The following is a 26,160-nucleotide window of genomic DNA, read 5'->3' on the forward strand; positions in this document are numbered from 1 at the left end:
TAAATACATGCAACCATCCATTCATTTTCTATACCGCTTGTCCTACAGGGTCATGGGGAACCTGGAGCCTATCCCAGGGAGCATGGGGCACAAGGTGGGGTACACCAAGGACAGGGTGCCAATCCATCACAGGGCACAATCACATACACATTCACACACCCATTCATACAGTACTGACACTTTGGACATGCCAATCAGCCTTCCATGCATGTCTTTGGACTGTGGAAGGAAACCGGAGTACCCGGACGAAATCCCTGCAACAGGGAGAGAACATGCAAACTCCTCACACACAGTGCCACGGTGGGAATAGAGCCCCCAACGCTGGAGGTCTGAGGCGGAGGTGCTAACCACTAAGACGCTAACCACTAAGACCCCGGTAGTGTATATGCAATTCAAATATATATAAGTCATATTCAAATAAGCTTCCAAGCTCCATAAAGGTATATAGGATTCAGGTTGCAGAATCGTTTCATTTTTGCATTGCTTACCATCCCTTAAAAGTTTGTTCCTTTCTAATATCACAATGATACTAATACACACTTCATATACTGCAGGAGATCACAAACTTTCCGGAGCCACAGACTCCTTCGGGTGTGAAAAAAAATACCTTTTAAAAGAATTAGCATATATTATTAGGCATACTGGGAAACTATATTCCATCATATTAATTTTTATAGTTGCCATTAGGGCCTTTAATTGTTTAACTTTTCAACCACATGACTTGTAGTGTGTATACTATTACCAGTACTTTTTTTTAATGACAGCTATATATCAGTTTCAAGTTATTGAGCTTTGTACTGAATCTGCTTAATTCAAATGACGAGTCAAATCGTTATGTAACCTAATTATATTTATAACAACTATAACAGCTTGCCTAATAGTTGATGATGATCTCTATCTCTATAACATCATAAAAAATATATTAAAACCACTGACCACTTGCTATATCTGTCAGGTCTCATTTTAAGAACCTAGTTCACATGAGCTTTGATCATGTGTACATATCAGTGCTATTTTTTAGGATGGTAAATGATATTGGGTATAAGGAAAAGGTTAAAGCAGAATCTGTTCAGTGAGTTTATTACACTCATGTATATATAGAAAATGCTAACATTAGAATCCCAAGGATTTATCCCTAACATTCTCTTTTGTTATTTATACACATGTATGGTTCACTCACTCACTCACTCACTCACTTTCAGTAACTGCTTTATCCTTGACGTGGTCATGGTGGATCTGGAGCCTATCCCGGGAACACTAGGCATGAGGCGGGAATTCACACTGGATGGGACACCATGCACACAAATTCATAAACTCATTCACGCTTAGGGGCAATTTATCTCAGCCAATCTACCTACTGGCATGTTTTTTGGAAGTGGGAGAAAACTGCAGAGGAATCCCACATAGACATGGAGAAAACATGTACAGAAACTCCACACAGTCAGTAACCTGAGTTCATGATCGAACCCTGGGACCCTGGAGCTGTAAGACTGGAACTCGACCCCCTGCACCATTGCGCTGCAATCCAATCTCTGAAAGTATTGGAACAGCAAGGCCAGTTCTCTCTTTTCTTGCTACACACTAAATACATTTGGGTTTGAGATCAAAAGATGAATATCCGACGATAGATCAGAATTTCAGCTTTCATTTCCTGATATATACATCTAGATGTTTTAAACAACTTAGAACATGGCACCTTTTGTTTGAGCCCACCCTTTTTTTTTTCTTTTTTTTTTTTTTTTTAACATGTGACTGAGAGGTGTTTCTTGTTGCCCAGGTGTGCCCTGTTAGATTGATTGTTTAAACAATTAACAGCTCTGAATGTCTACTCTTGGTTTGAGCTCTGGGTTTCACCTGTGAAGACTGCATTTGTTGTTCAAAAGGATAAACCAACATGAAGACCAGAGAGCTGTCTATGGGAGAAAAGCAAGCCATTTTGAATCTGAGAAAAGACGGAAAATCAATCAGAGCCATTGCACAAACATTGGGCATAGCCAATGCAACAATTTGTAATGTCCTGAAAAAGAAATAAACCACTGGTGTACTAACAACCAGACATAGAACAGGTCGGCCAAGGAAAACAACTGATGACAGGAACATTGTGAGAGCTGTGAAGAAAAACCCAAACACAACAGTTAGTGACATCACCAACAGCCTCCTCAGGGCAGAGGTGATGTTATCACAATCGCTTGAAGAGTAGAGGTGTAAGAGTACATAAAAAAAAGGTTACAATTATGTATGTATGTATGTATGTATTTATTTATTTATTTAATTATTTACATCTATTAATGTAGGGTTGGCACAGGCGCACGGTGGCTTAGTGTTTAGCACGTTTCCTCCAGGTACTCCAGTTTCCTTCCACAATCCAAAGAAATGCGTGGTAGGCTGATTGGCATGTCCAAAGTGTCCGTAGTGTATGAATGGGTGAGTGAGTGTGTATGTGCTTGTGATCCTGTGATGGATTGGCACCCTGTCCAGGGTTCCCCATGACCCTGAAAAGGAGTAAGCAGTATAGAAGATGGATGGATGGAATGTAGGGTTGGCATTTTAAGGATTAGAAGAAGATTAAGCTAGAAGATTACTAGAATACCTAATCAAGATGACTGATATCGTTATCATCATTATCAACAACAAATATTATTAAAAATGTTTATTTTTATAAGTAAAAAAGTTTAGCAGAGTAAAAAAAAAAAAAGAAGAGGAATATTTAGGAATATCTACATTTTAGCAGAAAGGGATGGGCGGGACCAGTCGTCACTGGGGGGAGTCAGTGACAATGGGCGTGGTCAGGCGTGTTTATGATTTAATCTGTGAATGTAAACATTTCCGCATCAGGGTGGGGTGCGTGTGCTTGGAAGGTCTTCTTCCAGTAATCTGCTGTCGCGCAGATTAAAAATAAACAAATAAATAAATAAACATCATTACACAATCCCGAGCTGTCTCCTGATTTATCTGCAGTGTTTCTTGCTCTACACCGCGTGCGATTATGGGCAGCTGCTTGACTGTAGGACCGAATGAAGCCCTCGTTGTATCAGGTATGTTAGCTAAGCAATATTAGCCGTTTCATTTCTGCTGTAAACTAGCGAGCTAAGCTAACAGTCTCTAAACTCTACATTTAGCTAGCTACTTAAAAACCCTCCCAGAATATAAGGTATGAATCAATATATATTTTATACATGTCTTTATAAATAAAAGGCGTGTGTTTGTAATGGGATGTTTATTTGTTTGTTTTTAGCTTGAAGCTGAGCTGTTGCTAGCTGTTCAACCTCTCTGTGTTTTTCTGAATCAAAACAAGTTAAACATCTAGTAATAATCTAGTAATTATATGCATGGATTTCTTTAAATAACACTGACATGTACTGCAGGGGAATATAGTCCACTGAGAGTATTACAGCATGGAAGTTGAGGAGCATCAGTTGCAATGATATTTTTAATTAGAATTACTTTTAAAAGATGCTCATGAGAACAACTGTTTAGATAAAAGGAAATGGGAACTGAAGTGTGAGCAGGAGAGTTTTAAATTATTATTATTTTTTAAATGTATATATATTTTTTACTGTTCTGTTGGCCATCTGGAATTTTATCAGTACAAAATGATCTTTTAGCGAGTCAAATTAGTCCCATCTGAAAGTACTGGACCAGCCAGGCCAATTCTGTTGTTCTCACGATACACTGAAGAAATTTGTGTTGAAGATCAGAAGATGAATATGAGACAACAGATCATAACATGATAGGAGGGTTAAAGAAGTAACCGCTCTGAGTGTGTACTCTTGATTCGAGCTCTGGGTTTTGCCTTTGAAGACTGCATTTGTTGTTCAAAAGGTTAAATGAACATGAAGAGCAGAGAGCTGTTTTTTGGAAGAAAAGTAAGTCATTTTGAAGTGGAGAAAAGAGGGAAAACTGATCAGAGGCAATGCACAGGTATTGGGCATGGCCAATACAACCATTTGGAATGTACTGAAAGAGAAAGAAACAACTGGTGTAATGAGGAACAGACACCGAATGGGTCGGACAAGGAAAACAACAGAAACATTGTGAGAGTTCTGAAGAAAAACCCAAAAACAACAGTCAGTGACATCACCAACAACTTCCACAGGGCAGGGGTGAAGGGATCACAATCCACCGTTTGAAGACGATTTCAAGAGTAGAAATATAGAGGCCATGCCACAAGCAGTAAGCATCAGAAGGACAGATTGGAATTCACAAAGAAATACAGAGATGAGCCACAAAAGTTCTGGAACCAAGATAAGAAGAAGAAGAAGCCTTTATTAGTCACATATACATTACAGCACAGTGAAATTCTTTTCTTCGCATATCTTAGAATGTTAGGAGGTTGGGATCAGCCATGATAGCAGAGCACAGAGGGTTAAGGGCCTTACTCAAGGGCCCAACAGTGGCAGCTTGGTGGTGCTGGGGCCTGAATCCCCGACCTTCCGATCAGTAACCCAGTGCCTTAACCGTTGAGCCACCACTGCCCTACACTAACCTCTACCAAAGTGATGGAAAGGCCAAAATGTGGAGAAAGGATCTGCTCGTGATCCAAAACATACAAGCTCATCTGTGAAACATGGTGGAGGTAGCGTCATGGCTTGGGTTCGCATAGCTGCTTCTGGAACAGGATCACTAATCTTTATTGATGATATAAATCATGAACGTAGCAGCATAATGAATTCAGAAGTTTACAGGAACAATCTGTCTGCCAGTTTACAGAGAAATGTATCTAATCTAATCAGGAGGAACTTCATCATGCAGCAAGATAATGACCCAAAACACACCACCTACACAACAAAGAACGGGGGGAAGAAGTGGAAGGTTTTAGACTGGCCAAATCAATCACCAGACCTTAACCCTTTTGAGCAGCATTTCACCTCCTGAAGAGGAGACTGAAGGAAGAAATTCCCTGAAACAAATGACAATTGAAAGAAGCTGCAGTAAAAGCCTGGACAAGCATCACAAAAAAAAATACAGCAGTTTGGTGATGTCATTGTGTCACCAGCTTGATGCAGTTATTGCAAGCAAAGGATATGCAACCAAATATTAAGCGTAATTTACTTTAAGACCATCCTATAATATTGCTCACCTAAAAATCGGGTGGTCTGCCAACAAAGGTGCCGTGTTTTACGTTGTTTAACACGTCTAGATGTAAATATGAGGAAATAAGCTGAATTTCTGATCTGTCGTCTCATATTCATCTTCAGTGTATAGCAGAAACAGTAGAACTGGCCTTGCCGTTCCTATACTTCCAGACTGTAGTTCATTAGTGACTTTGGCAAACCCTAACACTTTCACAATATCAGAAGTTGTCCGTGGTAAAATAGTAGAACATTTCAGTTTAGTATTGCATGCAAAATGTACGTTAAATCAGAATTCTGTCCCAAAATATACAAGGAAATTACATGTAGAACGTGAGACCTGAAATAAAACCAGCCATTAAACATAAGAGAGAGTCATATGGGGGGATTTCAAAAGTACTAAATGCATATATGGTAAATAATTGAGACTTTATAAGGAGGTTATTCCACAGACTTTTCCCTTTTAGCAAATCTGAGTGAAGGTTCTGGCTGTTGTTGTTTTCTAGGTGGCTGTTGTGGGTCGGACCAGAAGACCTATGTCGTGGGTGGATGGGCTTGGGCATGGTGGTTCCTTTCAGACGCACAAACGTGAGTCTCTCACCTAGTCATCTAGTATGATTTAGTTGTCTTAATTACTTTGGCGTGTAACGAGTCACAAATAAACGCACTCGGTAACAACGTATGTATCTGTTAAGTAAGGATGTGACCCTGAAGTGCATTGTTTTCATAGAACAGCACGGCCTGGAGAGTTATTCTTGTTTATTCCTTATTTCTGGAGTTTATTGTGCGTTTTAGTCCTTTGTGTTGCTCTTGTATTGTGGCTGTGTTGACACTAAATTTCCCCTTGGGGATCAATAAAATACTCTCTCTCTCTCTCTCTCTCTCTCTCTCTCTCTCTTCCGCTTATATCACAGTTACCCTGTTTTATTTATTATTGTATAACCCATTGTGCATTTTAATAGTTTGTCATTAGGCTTAATGTTGTGGAACATGCACGAGAAGGCACACCTAGCTTTGGATTATCCCTTATATAATGCACACCTTCTGACCAATCAGAGTCAATAATCTGGCTGTGCTCTGGTATAACTATTAATATCAGATCGGTGGATGGTTTCTTACATGGTTACTAGAAAGTTCATATTTTTCTGTTTCTCAGGGGATTCATGCAGAACATGGGTGTGCGATCAAATAAAAATACATCTATACTCCATATCTCATCTACACTGATATGCGTTTATTGGAAACCGTCATCTGGAATGTTGTGCCACTATGTCTGAGTGTTATGAGATGAGTGGTCTGAGAGCTTGAGCATCACAGAGGGGTGGACCAGATTAAAAACTCCTAGACACGTCGGCCACCACCCGTAAAATTTTGTAGTAGGTGTCAACATCCAGTTATGTACTTCTACCATTTTAAAAGTCTAACTTAATAAAAATTAAATGTATACTTCTTGTCAAGTTAAATGTATTTTTAGATAATAATGGTGTCTGTTTTAGCCGTTCTGTATAAGTGACCTTATTTTAAACACTTTAAATGCCAAATTTGAATATCTAACCATGGAGAATATCTAACCAAGTGTAAGTGAACTGAGAAATGTTTATTATAAAATGCTTAATGAGACATTTTACAAATGAATATCTTTTATTGGAACAGTCTCGATCAAATCTAATCAGAAAAGGGCAAAGTTCTTGTAATTAGACACTTCTAGCACATCCCATGTTTACGTTTTACCGTCAATACTAGAGCTGTCTGGGTACATCATCTATAGTTTTAAGTTTTTAATAAAGCGCTCATTTAGAGTCGCATTAGGGACTGAGAGCCACAAAGATTTAACTTCCCTTATTTATGTATCATTTTCTGTGGCAATTATACAGCCCCCTGCAAAACTATTGGAACAGCAAGACCGATTCATTTGTTTGTGCGGTATACCAAAGAGATTTGGGTTTGAGATCAAAAGATAAATATGAGAGTTTAGGGTTTCGGTTTTTATTTCCTGGTATTTACATCTAGATGTGTTAAACAACATAAAACATAACCTTTTGTATCAGACCGGCCAATTTTTAAGGCGAGCAAAATTTTATTTGAATGCATTTCTCTGTAAATTCACAGAAAAAAATGTTCCTGTAAACTTCTGAATTGATTCTGCTGCTGCCATGACGCTACCTCCACCATGTTTCACAGATTAACTCATATGTTTTGGATCGTGAGCAGATCCTTTCTTTCTTCACACTTTGACCTTTCCATTACTTTGGTAGAGGTTCATCTTGGTTCCAGAACTTTTGTGGCTCATCTCTGTATTTCTTTGTGAATTCCAATCTGTCCTTCCAATGCTTACTTCTTGAGGTATGGCCTCTATATTTCTGTTCTTGAAGTCTTCTTCAAATGGTGGATGGTGATCCCTTAAGCCTTGCTCTATGCAGGTTGTTGGTGATGACACTGACTGTTGTTTTTCGGTTTGGGTCATCAGCTGTTGCTCACTCCACCAGTGGTTTCTTTCTTTTTCAGGACATTCCAACATGTAATTCCGTCTTACTCAGCTTCAAAATGGCTTGCTTTTCTCCCATTGACCGTTCTCTGGTCTACATGTTGGCTTATCCTTTTTAACTACAAATGCAGTCTTCACAGTTGAAACCTGGGACTCAAAACAAGAGTAGACATTCAGAGCTATTCATTCTTTAAACAATCAATTTAACAGGACACACCTGGGCAGCAAGAAACACCTATCCTTCACATGTTCCAATGTTTTTGATCACTTGAAAAAATGGGTGGGTTCAAATAAAAGTTACCATGTTCTAAGTTGTTTAACACATCTAGATGTAAATATGAGGAAATGAAAGCTGAAATTCTCATCTGCCGTCTCATATTATAATTTTGAACCTAAATGCCATCAATGTATAACAGAACAATAGAATTGGCCTTGCCGTTCCAATACTTTCGGAGAGGACTGTATATGAGGAATAGTTACTGTTACAATCAAAGTTAAAAGTATGATTAGTTTTTCAGTAAAAACATGTCCTGGAGTGTTTTGTTCCACTTATACCACAGCAATTTGCCAACGATTGCAATTTTTAATAATTGCCTAGTCTGATGTTTCATCAGTTGCTGCTTGAAAGTTTGTGAACCCTTGAGAAATTTCTATACCTCTGGATAAATATGACATAAAACATCACTGGATTTTCACACAAAGTCCTACAAGTAGTTAAAGAGAACCCAATAAACCAATGAAACAAATATATTATATTTGGTCATTTATTTATTGAGGAAAATGGTCCAATATTACATATCTGTGAGTGGCAAATGTATGTGAATTTTTGCTTTCAATGTCTGGTGTGACCCCCTTGTGCAGCAATAACTGCAACTAAAAATTTGCGGTAACTGTTGATCAGTCCTGCACATCGGCTTGGAGGAATTTTATCCCGTTCCTCAGTACAGAACAGCTGCAGCTCTGGGATGTTGGTGTGTTTCCTCACATGAACTGCTTTCTTCAGGTCCTTCCACAACATTTCTATTGGATTATGGTCGGGACTTTGACTTGGTCATTTTAAAACATTAACTTATTCTTCTTTAACCATTCTTTTGTAGAACGACTTGTGTGCTTAGGGTCGTTGTCTTGCTGCATGACCCACTTTCTCTTTTCTTCAAACGTAACCCTTCTCATTTAAACCAAAATTTTATTTTGGTCTCATCCGTCCACAAAACAGTTTTCCATTAGCCTTCTGGCTGGTCCATGTGATCTTGAGCAAACTGCAGAAGAGCAGCAATGTTCTTTTTGGAGAGCAGTGGCTTTCTCCTTGCAACCCTGCCACACATACCATTATTGTTCAGTGTTCTCCTGATGGTGGACTCATGAACATTTAACATTAGCCAATCTGAGAGAGGCCTTTAGTTGCTTAGAAGTTACCCTTGGTTGCTCTTGGCGTGATCTTTATTGGTCGACCACTCCCAGGGAGGGTAACGATGGTCTTGACTGTGGATTGGTGGAGTCCAAACTCTTTAGAGATGGTTTTGCAACATTTTCCACTCTTTTTCTGAGGTCCTCAGAAATCTCCTTTGTTTGTGCTGTGATACACTTCCACACATGCGTTGTGAAGATCAGACTCTGATAGATCCCTGTTCTTTAAATAAAACAGGGCGCTCACTCACTCACACCTGATTGTCATCCCATTGACTGAAATCACCTGACTCTAATTTCACCTTCAAATTAACTGTCCTAGAGGTTCACATACTTTTGCCACTCATAGTTATGTAATATCGGATCATTTTACTTAGTAAATAAATGACCAAGTATAATATTTTTTCTCATTTGTTTAATTGGGTTCTCCCTGACTACCTTTTGGACCTGTGTGAAAATCTGATGATGTTTTAGGTCATATTTATGCATTTATATATATAATATATTTAGAGAGACATTATTCTAAAGGATGCAGACACTTTCACGCACCACTGTAGCTATATTAAATGTTGTGTAACATTTTATAAAAACGTGTTAGCTTCTCTGTTATTTCACTTATTCTATAGCAGATATAAACAGTCTTTTCCTCCCTTTCTCTAAGGTAATAAGAAAATCAGAGAAACCGCAAAACACCGCATCCTCCCTCCTTAAGACTCTCTCGTAATGGAAACAGTAAACGGAGCAGCTTTACCTCTGACTGTTACAAAGCGCTGACACTGGAGACTCCTTCCAAAAATGCTAAATAAACCTCTCCTTACAGAAAGCCTCACCATCTTTGTTAAATAAAATCTGTTTTCTGTTAGACTTGGATTACAGTACGTAGAGAGTCTGCCATACAAATCCATGTGAGTTACTTGTTGCTATAGAAACAATAACATAATGGAATAAGCACATTTAACATCGACCTGTGTTTTGCTTTGTGGCCGATCGTGCCGTCAGAGCTGCTGTTCTAGAATATCGATCATCATGCGCTGTGGTAAAAAGCTGTAATAAAACATCATAAACTCCAGGTGGTCAACACCGTTTGACGAGCTTAACAGCTCTTATTATACTTATTTTTCACATCATCCACAGGACGCCATAGTAACTACCAAATGGCCTTATATAACACTGATGGGGGTTTTTTTTTTTTCCTCCCACAGACTTACACTTGAGATTATGACTTTACAACCCAAGTGTGAAAGTGTGGAGACGGCAGAAGGCGTGGCCATTACAGTCACCGGAGTGGCTCAGGTATGCAAAGACATGATGGCATTAGGGGTGTAATGATGCCATGTGAAAATGTGACCATGTGCACTGTGGGAATTTGCGATTCACATCGTGTCTATATAATTGAATTCAATTTGTGCCAAAAAGTATCGAACGCAAGCGTCACCTTGTGCCGCTGCCATCTACAGTGCCCGAGAACGAGGCTGAGTACGGAGCTACTTAAAATAATACCTCAGAGTGACACTGCTACGAAGCTCGTTACGTTTCAGTCGATCATTTTCCCCGGGTCAGAATCCTTTGATTATTCAGAGAATTTATCACTTTGTTTATTTTTAAGATACCTGTAGTACATTTTGCTTCAGTGTTTAAAACTTCTTAAAAAGCAATTTGACGAATACGCACAAATAAGTCATCATTTTTCTGCACCAAGATGTTTGTTCAAAAATATTCTAAGAATCTAATTGAATCGTGAAGCCGGTATTGTGAATCCAATCAAATCATGACCAGAGGTTTTTTTTTGTTTTGTTTGTTATACCTCTAGAGGGCAGTGTATTATATTCACATCATCGCTAGTTATATAACATGAACTGAACACAAGAATATTTATCATGCATATAGATGAATAAATATTCCACATCCCTGTACTCCGATATTGATTAGGTGAAGGTTATGATTGACCGCGACTTGCTGGCTATTGCTTGTGAGCAGTTTTTGGGGAAGTCCGTTATGGAAATCAAGGCTGTGGTCTTGCAAACACTGGAAGGGCATTTACGCTCAATATTAGGTGAAACATTTACCACCATATCTGGTTATATTTTCTGATTTTGTTGTTCTATTTTGAAGCTTTGAAAATGTTCTGTTGCTTGTTTTTTAAATAATTCACAGGCACTTTAACAGTTGAACAAATCTACCAGGACAGGGACAAATTTGCCCAGCTGGTGCGTGAGGTTGCAGCACCTGATGTGGGCCGAATGGGCATCGAGATCCTGAGCTTTACCATCAAAGTGAGTTCTGAAGCGGCAGCGAAGATCTGGCCTGTATACTCGCATCAAACATCACCGTATCCAAAATAATTCCTTTCATTCTTTCATCCCGATGTTTGTATTTGTGTTGTGCTCAAGATCTTCTTTTTATGCTAATTTCAACATCACTTCATCTGATGTGCTCATGTGGAGAATGAACACAAACAGGCTTCTAGATCCTACCGCGATAATGAAAATCAAAATTTCTAAGTAGAAACCAGTGAAGCCTGAGTAATAAAGATGCAGGACAGAATTATTGGTTGAAATAAATTTATCGTTAGAAAATCGTAAAAATCTCTCCTGAAAAATATGTAGTCGACCGTAAGCGCTGGTGTTTTCCTGCAGGACGTTTACGATAAGCTGGACTACCTGAGCTCGCTGGGGAAGACGCAGACGGCTGCCGTGCAGAGGGACGCCCGCATCGGTGTAGCTGAAGCAGAAAGAGACGCCGGAATTAGAGTAAGAGCACTTTTAGCTGAAATAGTTCCAGCACGGAGCTGTTCAATCACGGCTTCCGTCATTTCAAACGTACTTCTCCGTTTGCCCTGCCCAGGAAGCCGAGTGCAAGAGAGAAATGATGGACGTGAAGTTCTTAGCCGACACCAAAATGGCCGACTCCAAGAGGGAGCTGGAGCTGCAAAAAGCGGCATTTAACCAGGAAGTGAACACCAAGGTCAGGTTAAATCCTCAGAAACTGTTTATACACAATAAGAGGAGTTTGCATAAGAACATCTGACATACATGCAACAGCACATAGCATGTCATGTAAAATACAGTGCAGTCTAAGAGGCAGTTAAACTGAAGTTTCATAGTGTGAACGCATGAGTGTTACACAATAGGAAGTGATGAGTAAAATCAATTTCTTTTATTATTTAAGAAAAATATTGTCCTGGTGTTATTCAGATTCGTGACTGTGATGTGCTGAGGCTCAGACTGTGTGCATGAATTTAGTAAGAAATAAAATCTGAAGATAGTGAAGATTATTTTTCTATATTTGATTCTCCTTATACTCCTTATATTTGCAATTATAATTTTTTTAAAATTATTTTTTAAATTTAATCTGATATATTATGTTAACATTAGAGGATGACCGATTTATTTATTTTATTTATTTATTTTTAAAATTTTAACCAAGAACTAAGTTGGGCATTACATGCCGATAACTGATTAATCAACTAATTTAAAAAAAAAAAATTATTTAATAGCAACACTCAAAGTAAAATACTGCTGAATTTTATTACAAAAATCAAATAATAGTTTAAAATTTTTAAAAATAAAATAACAGTAAAATACTGCTGAATTTTATTACAAAAATAAACAGTACAGACTGTCCTTTCTTTAAAATGAAATAACTATAATATATATTAACTATCAATAAATATTAAAGTAAATAAAAGATGTACATCCAAACTGAACCAAAAAGCAACACTCCAAAATAACAAAAATAGAGACATCCAAAATGAATTAAAACAGCACTTCAAATAACACAACAAAAATGTATTTGTCAGTGATATATTTTATTTCGCCTCTAGAGGCCGCTCTCGTGCGGTATAATGCCAGCGGACTCTTCTCAGCCACTCCTGCGACAGACACACCCGGGAAAATCTGTGTGGATTTTTGCAGATGACCGATCGTTCCCGCAATCGGTTATCAGTGCTGATTAATCTGCAAAAACGATCGACCTCTAGTTCACATGCTAATTAAATGTCCGCGAGACAAGTTCATTCCTGCTGTCATTTTTGGGAGAGCAGCTATAAACACTATGTTACCTAACGAGACAGAACGTGCCGAGCGCTCTGTCCTGAAGACTTTTCCATATCTGTAAGAACTGTTTAAAGGACAGTTATAAAATGCTGAAAGCTGACATGAGCTTGACTCATGTCTTCCAGGAATAAACGTAAAGACACTTTTTAAAATTTGTTAGAATGGAGTGTCCGCCATACAAATCCCCGTGTAAGCTGTTACTATAGAAAAGAAATCATATCAGGAAGAGCGCATTAAGTTAATCCTGTGATTTGCTTTGCAGCCAGCACTACTGTCACAGCTGCTATTATAAAGCAATTAATCAACGCCTTCGGACCAATCAGAATTGAGAATTGAATAGTACTGTTTTTATAAGAAGTTTAATTACACTGTGGAAAAATATGAGCTCAGGTAGCTCAAATGTACATTGACCACAATATCCACCTTTTTTGTTTGTTTGCTTGTTTTTCACTGAGCAGAAAGCAGAGTCTCAGCTGGCGTACGAGCTCCAGGCAGCCAAGGAGGAGCAGAAGATCCGTCTGGAGGAGATCGAGATTGAGGTGGTGCAGCGGAAGAAGCAGATTACCATCGAGGAGAAAGAGATCGACAGGACAGAGAAGGAGCTGATCGCTACAGTCAAACGTCCAGCCGAGGCTGAGGCCTTCAAGATGCAGCAGCTGGCTGAGGGCCAGAAGTGAGTTCACTTTTAAACCGACGCCTCACTTTGTTTCTTGCCAGCTTGCTGCAATGCAAATCCCGTTCGTTGTGTTTGTCCTCCTTCTAATCGAATTGGCGACGTTCGCAATGACCGAAGCATTTCTTTTGCGCAAAAGGATTAAGAAGGTGTTGCTCGCAAGTGCAGAGGCGGAGAAGATCCGGAAGATCGGCGAGGCGGAGGCCAAATCTATCGAGGCGGTTGGCAAAGCCGAGGCAGAGAAAATGAGACTGAAGGCAGAAGCCTACCAGCAGTATGGAGACGCAGCCCAGACCGCCCTGGTCTTAGAGGCACTGCCGAAGGTGAAGGATCTGTTTACTACTAGTTAACTAGTAAAGTCAACTGGACTCATGTCTGATCAATTTCATCCTACTTATCTGATCCACAAAATCATAGGTTTGAGTGTTGAACATGGAATTAAAGCCCAATTCCAACACTCAAACCTCTGATTAGGATGAAATTGATCAGACATGAGTCCAGCTGACTTTACTAGTTAACTAGTGGTAAACGTTTAGAATGAGGTGAATGCCTGATCTCCTTCATATTCTGATTTTGGTGATAATGTTGCTGATCTCTGAGGGGGTGTGTGTGTATATTTGCAGATTGCTGGCAAAGTGGCTGCACCTCTGGCCAAAACCAGTGAGATCGTGATTCTAAGCGGAGAAGGCAACAAAGTGACGGGGGAAGTGAGTCGGCTATTGGCTGAGCTGCCTGTGACCGTGAATGCTCTTACAGGAGTGGATCTGTCCAAGGTGAGAATGGATGGAATTAGGTTTTAAGTGATGACACAGCAGGCGGCCATGTCAGCAACTGCATACTCGTGTATTAAGAATGGTAAATGTTCTGCACTTATAGCGCTTTTTTTTTTTTTTAACCTTAGCAGTTCCAAAACGCTTTACACTAGTTCTCATTCACCCATTCACACACACACCAGTGGTAGCAGAGCTGCCATGCAAGGCATTAGCTTGCCATGTGGAGCAACTTGGGGTTCAGTCATGTGGGCCGGGAAACTAACCGTCAACCCTACAGGAGAACCCGCTCTACCACCAGAGCCACAGCTGCCATAAGATCTATATCAGATTAGTTAACCAGCTGGGGAAGAAAAGCTAAAGGTTTTGCAGGACTTGACAAATTCCACTGATCCAGGTCCACATCCAGTAACATTTTATCCTGAGTCATAACGTATGCAAGCATGTAATACACGTCATACCTGACGTGCTGTCATAAATTGTATTATTGAAGTTAATGTTTTGTTACTATTATCAGCACTTGTCAAAATGTTTGATGTCAAAACCGATTGTCAAGTGTGCTCTAATCATATGGATTAAGACATTTTGTAACTATGTGACACAATGTTATGACATCATATATATTCACTGTATGTAGTTGCTTTTTAGTTTCTCAAGCTTGTACGTCTTCAGATGACTGGAACTCTAGATAAGCAACCCCCCCCCCCTTTTTTTTTAAACTTTGGCAGACATATGACACTTTAACCTGATAAACCTGGCCAAAAGTGTGTGGACACCTGACCATTACATCCATATGTGTTTCTTCGCCAAACTGTTGCCTCAAGCTTCGAAGCACAAGAGATGTATGGGATGCCTTTGTTTGCTGTTGTGTTACAGTTTCCCTTCAATTTTACTTTCGCTTTCAAATTTGCTTCTGGGGCAAGCAGTTGCTTGAATGGTGGGTTCGTTATTATTCTTAATGAGAAACACAACAAAAACAGTACAATGACAAACTCGCTTATATCAAACATAGAGCTTTTTAAACCAAGTCTTCCACCATCGTGTTGTCAGTCAGCTCACCTCACTCTCCTTACGTGCTGAATGAAATCCGACTCCTGCTGGTCTGTGCTGCGACTCGACTCATGCTGAATCGAGCAGACGCGTTCAGTTTTTAATTGTAGCGTCCGTTCTGTAACTGAACTAAATGATTTTTTTTTTCCAAGAAAAGGTAAAACGACAGTGTGGTCGGTGCTGCGCTGGGCAAGGGATGTAATCGGTGTGCAGCTGAACACCGTGTAACACCGGGAACACTATTGCAGCAAGCCTACCCTGTGCACAAAGCGAGATCCATGAAGATATAGTTTGCCAAGGTTGGAGTGGAAGAACTCGAGTGTCCTGCACAGAGCCCTGACCTCAACACCACTGAACACCTGTGGGATAATTTGAAATTCTGATTGCACCCCAGGCCTCCTCATCAGTGCCTGACCTCACTAATGCTCTCGAGGCTGAATGTTCAAATCCCCACAGCCACGCTTCAAAATCTAGTCGAAAGTCTTCCTAGAAGAATGCTTCAATTATAACAGCGAAGGGGAACGAAATCTGGAATGAGATGTTCAGCAAGCACATATGGAAGTAATGGTTGGGTGTCCACAATACTTATGGGCATAGAGTGCATTTTTGACACAATAATGACAATCTGTTCTATAGTTAGTAGGACTGAGTGATAGAACGATATAATCATGATGACTAATCTGTGATAATCCTTGATAGATGCTGATAATCTATCTCATTTGGAGAAAACGCAGATAACGTCATTTTTAGACCGTTCGTGAAAGAAGCTAATATTATTCAAAATAATATTGACATTTTACTAACTTTTTCTACAAATTAGAAGATTAACAGCAGCTCACTAAACATTTAGAATTATGAATCTAGTGATTGGTAGTTGACAAATTTAATTAGAGAAGGCGGCCATAAAGTGATCACACATAAGAAAAGAAAACAGTTTGTAGATTGGAGCATAAAAGAAAAACACTATGCTATAAATATAATGAAACAGCCATGTACCTCTTGTTTCTTTGTTTCTGCTCTATACTCGGAGCATTTCCACCAATCGTGAGCGTTCTCGTGGTTACGGGGATGATGTGAACCGACTGTGAACTTCTGAATTTACAAAGGCCAAGGAAGCATGTAAATACTGTTTTATATTCAGGAACAGCATCAATATGTTTAGGGGATGAGAAGAGCAGGGCAGGAAAAAAGAAAGAAACCAGTGCGTTCAGTGAGAAACGGGCTACCTTGATAACCGTGATGTAAGCAGTCTTACACATGGATTTACAAATAGGCTAGGATATTGTTATAAAGGATTGGGGGGGGGGGGGGGGGGGGCACGGGGGTTTAGTGATTAGCATGTTTGCCTCACACCCCTGGGGTTGGTAAGCTGATTGGCATTTCCAAATCAAAGGGTTCAGTGAGTGTGAGATTGTGCCCTGCGTTGGGTTGGCACCCCCTCCAGGGTGTCCCCTGCCTTGTACCCCGAGTTTCTTGGGATAGGCTCCAGGCTCCCTGAGACCCTGTGTAGCATAAGCGTAATCTGTTATGACATCAAACTTTGACACGTCTCATTACCATTACGTTAATGTTAATAACACTGTTATATCACCGGGCATCTGTTATGACATCAAAATATGCACAATAAATTACTATATTTAAAAATATATAGGCCTGATTTCAATGATAAAATATAAACAAACAAGCAAACACTTAAGGAATGGTTATGAGGCTCAGACTTGGGTGGCTCTGTTTCTGATTTCTTTAAAGTGCACCTATTATGGTTTTTCAAATATTACCTTTCATGTAGTGTGTTATCATGTAGAGCTGCTTTTGAATGTAAAAAGTCTGCAAAGTTTCAAAAATCAAAGTGAAAAAAAAAAAAACAGAGTTATTGACTCCCAAAAGAAGGAATCGATTCTGAACAACTGAAACGAGTCGTTAGTGATTCCAGACTTACTTCCTGTAATCACCTACGTAGGTTTGTAACAAAAAGCCCCAGCCTCTGATCTTCATTGGCTGCTCGTGAACAGACGGAGTTTACAGTAGTGGTCGTTTCCTTTTTGAAACACGCTGACAGCGGTAGACCAATCACAACAGACTGGGACGTCTGACCAATCAGAGCAGAGTATGCTCTCTGAAAGAATGAGTTTAGAATGAATTCTTTAGAACGAATCATTTAACGAGTCGTTTGAATCACTGGGGGAAAGGTAATACTGCAGTTTAAATGATGAGCACATTAAAGTGTGTTTTGAACTTGGATGCATGTAAATCTATTGTATGAGACCTTTCAAACAAAATTAGGCACGTTCCAAACCCATAATAGGTGCGCTATTATATTTATATGATATTATTATATAGTCAAATCCTTTCTATCTTCTTCACAGTATTTGTGCTAGTTGATTGAATTACTCAACTTGTTTTACTGAACTTTCAGAAATGTGCTTAAAAATTGTCTCAACATTTTGATGCACACTCCTCCTGTTATCTACGCAGAATCCCATGACTAGTAATAATGCCGAACCAAAAGATCAGTGCTAATTTGATCATCTTCCCCTTCGACAGATCCCTCTGCTGCAGAAGATGACCAGCGCTCAAGCCTGAGATGTGATCGAGTTCTATCCCTCTTCCTCCCAATATGATTTATGCACTCACTATGAATGCCTTCGGAACACTCAAAAGTCAAAACCGCGAAGTCCAGAAATGTTTTTCGATACCTCTGGTGCCTTAATGTTTTATAGGACCAGAATATTTGCATGTACTGCTGCTCCTCATTTCCTGTTCATGTTTATATGTTGTTATTTATTCGTGACTGATCGGGGTACATATTGAAAGATCCTGACATGCAGAATTTTTCATCGTAGCGTTGTATTTTACACGCATGTGAACCTGTTTCATCGGTTATTTATTTTTGTTGTATTTTTATGATGCTTTTAGCTGCCTGCGATGCAGCTGCTCATGTTACCGAGCTTGCAGTTATTCAGGAAATGCTGAAATTGCCACTTGCATTCAAGTCTACACAGTACTATTTTAAGGCAGCGAATTCTCTGGTCTTGTACTCTTAAATGCAATCAACCAAGTGCTACTTCTTTATACTTCTCGTTCAGCCTATATCGTTAGCTGGATGATTTATCTAGATACGAACTCACGAGTCTAGTCTCTTTCGCTAACGTTTAAAGCGGTTTCGACCGACTCTGCGTTTTTATTAGCGAGCGAGTGAATGACATTGTAGGGATTAATGTATTCTCATAATGCATTTTGGAAAACACCGCCACTGTTATGAGGTTATTTTTCCGCTTTAGAAGGCGAATGGCCAGGGGGTACGATGTGTTACAGATTGGGAGGTTTTCTCTATTGTGAGATGCAATTATGGGATGTCAAAGGATCGCAGAGTCTAATGTCGGTGATCTGATTCTAGTTACAGGAAGTCCCAGGATGACCATCTGTCAATCTGCTGAATAAGTGAGCAATCAGAAGTTGCCAGTATGACACTATTTACATTACACATAGCAAATTGTTTTAATCCAAAATACATTCCAAATACACCGCTTGAGCAGTGGAGGGTTAAGGACCTTGCTGCTATTTGAACTGACAACCTTCCCTGTTACAACTGCAGAACCTTACATGCAGAACTGCCGCTATAGATATATTTTTATTTATTCATTTTTGTTATACACTAACACCATGTGTCACATCATACTGTGTGTGTCTTCATAAAAGTTTCTACACGATATATGTGGTCTGTCACTGTGAAATGTATGTCTTTTCTTCTTCTTTCTGAGTTTGTCGATGGATATTATGCTACACTCAGTTGTGCTGTGAAAGGAAGTAACGGTTATATCCTTGTTGTTTTATTTTTCTTATAAACTAATGTTGATTACAGACAATGAAGCCAAGACATCAGTTATTTGTTCTTAGAGGAGTCATTTTGGTGAGACCGAAAACCAATCACACACACACACATAGTGAACAATAGTGGCAAACATTCACTTTGCTTTTTTGACAGAACATTTGCTTAAAAAAAAAGTCAGCATTTAAGCCTGCTCTTCAATTAAAGTGGAGATTTTCTACAACCAGGCTCCATCCATTTTCACGACTGATTTGAGTTAATACTGCGTTTATATCGAGCTTTGGTCTCCACACAGTCAGGACTGTTAAAGCCATAGCATGATGGATCCATACGTCATTTGTATGGCGTTTTCCTCTGAAACGTATTGTTATGCTTTTGAAATTATGAAGTTTCTTCAAAGCTAAAACTCCACTGTCAAAATGTGTTTTTTTTATTTATTTATTTATTTTTTTTTGTGTCGTATATCAGACCTTATCCTAAAATGTACCAACATTTTTACTGACGTTTAACTGTTGCATGGTTCTTTTGCATGTGTGTTCAAATAAAAATAAGTGTTAAGTGCTCAGTCTGTACGGATTCATTCGAAGATGAGTAACGGGAACGTAAAAAAAAGACAAAAATCTTTACGCGTGAATTACGGAAATAACGTGACGACGCTTCTGATTTTAGAAACCGCAGGGAAGCAAACCTAACCGGTCCTACTACTACAAACAGTAATAAATCAGGTAGATAACCAGCTGTCTATCGGTGTTAAACAGCACAGCAACAACACCACAGAGTCTCAAGATTTTTCCTCCAAACAGAAGAAACAGGATACTAAACTGTACCTGTAACTCTGCACTAACTATAACTCAGAATTAAGGGTACAAAACTGTACCTGTCCTTGCCACTGGGGTGGTACCTTACCTTTTGGACCTTCTAATATGTATTTTTTTATGGAGATGAAAAGATTTAAAAGTAACAGCATGCACCGTTTTAGGTGTATATACACTACATTTTACGGCATTTTGGCAGACGCTCTTATCCTGAGCGACTTCCATTTATCTCTCTTTTTTTTTTTTTTATACAATTGAGCATATGAGGGTTAAAGGCCTTGTTGAAGGGCCCACTAGTGGCAGCTTGGCAGTGCTGGAATTTGAACTCACAACCTTATAATCAGTAGTCCAGCGTCTTAACCACTGAGCTACCAATCACCATGTCCAAAGATATATGGACAGCACTCCGATTATCGAGTTCATAAAATCCAGCACATAGCATGAATTTGCAGGATGACATTCGATGCCTCTTTTCCCCCCAAGTCAGTTTGTGAAATTTCTGCCATGCAAATTCTGCCCTGGTCAACAGTAAGTGCTGTCATTGTGAAATGGAAGTGTCTAGGAGCAACAACAGCTGTCAGTCTGATGGACGAGTGTGGGTTTGGTGAATGCCAGGAGAACCCTACCTGCTGGATTGCAAACTCCGCACACACAGGGCTGTGGCAGGAAACCTGACTACCCAACCCTCAAGGTCTGTGGCAAACATTAAGGAAGGCAAAGCCTTACCACTGGCGATATAGACTTTTGTCTGAATGCAATTACCCTATTTAAAAAGACATTACCTAAAACAAACTTAGCAGTTGGAACTATTTGCTACATTGACTACTTGAAAGCTTTAACTGTTTTGGTGAAAGGACAAATTTCATGACACGGTACGCAAAGTACTAGCACAAATGAGGAAACACATAAACTATGGAATCTAGGCAGAGAAACAAGACAACATGACAATGGCAAAATAAGACAAATGTAAGCCAGCCAGTGTAATGCAAACTGTGGCTATAAATACCCGTAAATGCATGTGACATGATAGTGTGGTGCAGTGGCTGCTGGGAACTGTAATCCAGAGTTCCTTCTCTGATGTTACATGACAATAAGCACTCTGTCCCAAACAGGGAAATGGCAGGTAATGTCTGTAATAACAGATATGACTTTTTGGTGGTGTTATTTTTGTGTCCTGAAATTCTCTATTGTTCATTCACTCAGGTCCAAGTACGTTTGACATGTTCATTTTTATTCCCAACCAGACCACCAAATATAGCGTGAATCTAAATCGAACAAAACTGTTCAAACTTCAGGGATTCTCATATTCAAACAACAGTTCCTACACCGTTCCAGCATGGCAGCACCACCGTGCACAAAGCAAAGTCCATGAAGACATGATGTGAAGACACAAAGAGCTTTCTGACGTATATATTACTCTTATCCAGATGTTCTAGGGCAGTATGTGGAAGTAGTGAGACCGCATCAGAGACAGATCGATTTTGTCTATAAGCAAAACGAAGAGGGTCAAAAGATTCTGCAATTTTACTGCACTTTACCAACCTTTCTAGACACTTCATAACCGCTGAAGGAAAAGCTACTGGAGTCATTTGAACCATTTAGAGTAATTTAAGCTAGATATAGAAGAATTCTTATAGAAAGAATTATATATAGATATATAGATATTGAAAGATTGACAGATTTCTTCTTAAAAACAGGTGGAGATTTCAGTGGTGTTTTTTTTTTTTTTTTAACTCAAAGATTGCGGAACCACGTCATTTCCTGACAGTCTGCTTTTATCTCCCAAATTGCATCAAAGAGATTTAATGGGTGTGTCCGTCACGTAGAGCCTATTTTTAGACAATCTTGTTTTTTGCAGCGATGTCAACTTCTGATTATCCGCTTTTCTCAGCCTATATGGCTCCATTGTGGTAATTTCCTGTTTATTTTTGCAATCAGGACTCTCTTGGATGTGGTTAATGATAGAGAGTCACTGCGGTATCATTGTTCTGTTTTGCAGAGTTTTAGCTCGGTGCTTGATGTCGTTACTTGTATACGTCATGTGTGTTAACGTAACTCACATGACGTAGCTGCATCATTGTATACTCAAGGTGCATACTCTTAGGAAAATACAGCACAAACATCTTTGCCATAGATGGGTCAGATATTCTTACATAATCATTATGCAACAAATCCTTTGCCTAGATTCATGCCTTATCCAATACTTTATATTTGTGTGTGCATGCTTTTTGGATAGGTGGAGAGGAACTGAAGTATGTGGGAGTTCTGTAGGTTACAGCTACATGTCTGGCACTTTTATTCCTTGGATTACATGGGCAACCTATTTCTTATCCAGTTTAAAGAATATGAAGGTGTGATCGAGAAAAGACTTCTCACAAACATGCTTGACCATTATTAGCGCAAATAAAAATGTATAGCTATGCCTCCGCAAACAGTGCATAATTTGTGTGACTCGTGAATGACTGTATATGCATGTACTATACTAATAAGCTATAAAAACTTATATTGGCCAAATATTCATACAAAGTTCTAAAACAAATATAATTTTAGCAAGTGACAGTAATTAAATGTCACTGGGAGGATCTAATAGTTGTGTGTGGAATAATTCCAACAAGCAAGGTACGTATAAGCTTTGAACTTCACTGCTGCCAAAGAAACATTCCACAAGAATGAAAAAATGATATCTTAGCAAGTAAAAATACCTTGAACATAGTCTATTAGTTCCTATTAAGATTGCACTAAACCAAATATAAGATTATTACACCTATACCATATGCGCAATAAATTTGTGGACACCTGACCATCACACATAATGTATATCATACAATCATGTTGCATGTACCTTGTTGATAATGAGTCTTTATTGATCACATATACATATGTGCAGTGAAATTCTTTTCTTCACATATCCCAACATGTCAGGAAGCAGAGCACAGGGTCAGCAATGATACAGCACCCCTGGAGCAGACAGGGTTAAGGACCTTGCTCAAGGGCCCAACAGTGGCAGCATGGCAATGCTGAGGCTTGAACCCCCAACCTTCTGATCAGTAACCCAGAGCCTGGTACTGCTGGGACTTGAACCACTAACCTGTTCCCCAGAGCCTTAATCGCCAAGCCACCATTAAGGCAAGGTTCTTAGCCAAGTATTGGTTTTCAAAGATACTTACTCACATACGAGCTAATGATATAATCAGAGTTTACTAAGCGTAACACTGTAAAGATGTTTAGCGAAGGCGGTGTCCGATGTAGTAGTACACTCTGGCCCATCCCAATGCTGCCATGTACAGTATCTCACAAAAGTGAGTACACCCCTCACATTTTTGTAAATATTTGATTATATCTTTTCATGTGACAACACTGAAGAAATGACACTTTGCTACAATGTAAAGTAGTGAGTGTACAGCTTGTGTAACAGTGTAAATTTGCTGCCCCCTCAAAATAACTCAACACACAGCCATTAATGTCTAAACCGCTAGCAACAAAAGTGAGTACACCCCTAAGTGAAAATGTCCAAATTGGGCCCAATCAGCCATTTTCCCTCCCCAGTGTCATGTGACTTGTTAGTGTTACAAGGTCTCAGGTGTGAATTGGGAGAAGGTCTGTTAAATTTGGTGTCATCGCTCTCACACTCCCTCATACTGGTCACTGGAAGTTCAACATGGCACCTCATGGCAAAGAACTCTCGGAGGATCTGAAAAAAAGAATTGCTGCTCTACATAAAGATGGCCTAGGCTATAAGAAGACTGCCAAGACCCTGACACTGAGCTGCAGCACGGTGGCCAAAAACATACAGCGGTTTAACAGGACAGGTTCCACTCAGAACAGGCCTCGCCATGGTTGACCAAAGAAGTTGAGTGCACATGCTCAGCGTCATATCCAGAGGTTATCTTTGGGAAATAGATGTATGAGTGCTGCCAGCATTGCTGCAGAGGTTGAAGGGGTGGGGGGTCAGCCTGTCAGTGCTCACACACTGAGTGTCTTGCCTACAGTCAAGCATGGTGATGGGAGTGTCATGGGCTGGGGCTGCAAGAGTGCTGCCGGCACTATTCATTGAGGGAAGCATGAATGCCAACATGTACTGTGACATACTGAAGCAGAGCATGATCAGTATGCAGTATTCCAGCATGATAATGACCCCAAACACACCTCCAAGACGACCACTGCCTTGCTAAAGAAGCTGAGGGTGAAGGTTATGGACTGGCCGAGCATGTCTCCAGACCTAAACCCTATTGAACATCTGTGGGGCATCCTCAAACGGAAGGTGGAGGAGCACAAGGTCTCTAACATCCACCAGCTCCGTGATGTCATCATGGAGGAGTGGAAGAGGACTGCAGGGGCAACCTGTGAAGGTCTGGTGAACTCCATGCCCAATAGGGTTAAGGCAGTGCTGGAAAATAATGGTGGCCACACAAAATATTGACACTTTGGGCCCAATTTGGACATTTTCACTTAGGGGTGTACTCACTTTTGTTGCCAGCGGTTTAGACATTAATGGCTGTGTGTTGAGTTATTTTGAGGGGACAGCAAATTTACACTGTTACACAAGCTGTACACTCTCTACTTTACATTGTAGCAAAGTGTCATTTCTTCAGTGTTGTCACATGAAAAGATATAATCAGATATTTACAAAAATGTGAGGGGTGTACTCACTTTTGTGAGATACTGTAGCTTACAGCAGGTTATGGTTGCTGAACTGCTGAATGTCTAAGTGGTGCTCTTTATTGACAATTAGAGTATAGTTTTGAGGGATGGCCTTTTAGGACGGGATGGTATCCATCCCACTCGGATAGGTTCTGCTCTCATTTCTTGTAGCAATGAAATGTGCAGCATAATCAACTCTAGAATATAACTTCATAGTTAACTAATAATAATCTCTATTCAAAATATTGTCATCATTGAAAAAAAAACAGCTATTATTTAATGTGGTATCCAGAAACTCTACTGTTGCCTTTGAGCAAAATCACCAGGGGTTTTTCAAATTTTCAACCAATAAGACAGATGGTCCACAAATCATGTGAAGAATGAGCAGGTGAGCAGTGTCATATCAACGCCAACGCCGGAATCCACCAGAAACTCCACCGTGACCTACAGAAATGGCCGCCATGGGCTACAATCTACAGCACATCAAACCTCATGTTCACACTCAACTGTATACTAATCATGCACATCTGTTTCCTATTTACAAACCCTACCTATATAAATGAACTCTGAACACACTCACGTCCACTTTATTAGGAAAACCTATACTGGATAGTTGAATATTAGAAAAATAATCACCTCTTTGTTATTTTTGCAGCTCTCATCTGTTCAGTTTGGGTGAGTCTGTGCCCATGATAGCTTCAGATTCCTGTTCTTGGCTGACCGGACTGGAAACTGATGTGGTCTTCTGCTGTTGTAGTCCATCCACCTCACAGGTTCGATGTGTTGTGTGTTCTGAGATGCTTTTCTGCTCACCACGCTTGTAAAGAGTCAATATTTGAGTTACTATAGACTTCCTGTCAGCTCAGACCAGTCTGGTCATTCTCCTCTGAACTCTCTCATCTACAAGGCGTTTCCACCCACAGAACCGTCGCCCTCTCAATGTTTTTTTTTTTTTTTTTTTTTGCTGCACCATTCTGTGTAAACTCTAGAAAATCCCAGGAGATCAGCAGTTTCTGAAACTCTCAAACCAGCCCATCTGGTACCAACGTCCATGCCAAGTCACAATGTTCACACGTTTTCTTGATTCTGTTGGCTGATGTGAACATTACCCCAAGCTCTTAAACCTGTACATTATCTGCATGATTTTTTTGCATTGTGCTGCTGCCACATGATTGGTTGATTTGATAACTGCATGAATGCGCAGGTGTAACAAAAATAACAACAGGAACTACTTGTGGAATCATTGGTGCGGAATCCCTGATGCGTTGGGCTTTGTTCTTAGGGGTTCTTAAAAAGACTGAAGACATCATGAATTTTGTTAACTATGAGGATATTTTTACCCCAAACTTGGCTGTCTCTACAT

General features: G+C 39.7%; 1 protein-coding gene across 3 annotated transcripts; it reads left to right on the top strand.

Moving 5' to 3' along the window:
* Positions 1-2,811: 2,811 nt before the first annotated feature.
* flot2b (flotillin 2b) lies at positions 2,812-19,902 on the top strand. Of its 3 annotated transcripts, XM_017491395.3 has the most exons (12): positions 5,579-5,660; positions 6,229-6,448; positions 9,626-9,869; positions 10,167-10,257; positions 10,894-11,017; positions 11,119-11,237; positions 11,601-11,714; positions 11,809-11,928; positions 13,478-13,692; positions 13,832-14,015; positions 14,316-14,465; positions 18,057-19,902. In XM_017491395.3, exons 4-12 carry the CDS (start codon positions 10,183-10,185, stop codon positions 18,093-18,095), a joined length of 1,140 nt encoding a protein of 379 aa, XP_017346884.1. In that variant the 5' UTR covers positions 5,579-5,660; positions 6,229-6,448; positions 9,626-9,869; positions 10,167-10,182; the 3' UTR covers positions 18,096-19,902. The 3 variants fall into 3 exon arrangements, with proteins under 3 accessions (XP_017346883.1, XP_017346884.1, XP_017346885.1); XM_017491394.3 differs by lacking the exons at positions 6,229-6,448; positions 9,626-9,869 and adding an exon at positions 2,812-3,035; XM_017491396.3 differs by lacking the exon at positions 9,626-9,869.
* The last annotated feature ends 6,258 nt before the right edge of the window (positions 19,903-26,160 follow it).

Source organism: Ictalurus punctatus, chromosome 17 (genome assembly GCF_001660625.3).
Source record: "Ictalurus punctatus breed USDA103 chromosome 17, Coco_2.0, whole genome shotgun sequence".
Taxonomy (NCBI): Eukaryota; Metazoa; Chordata; class Actinopteri; order Siluriformes; family Ictaluridae; genus Ictalurus; species Ictalurus punctatus.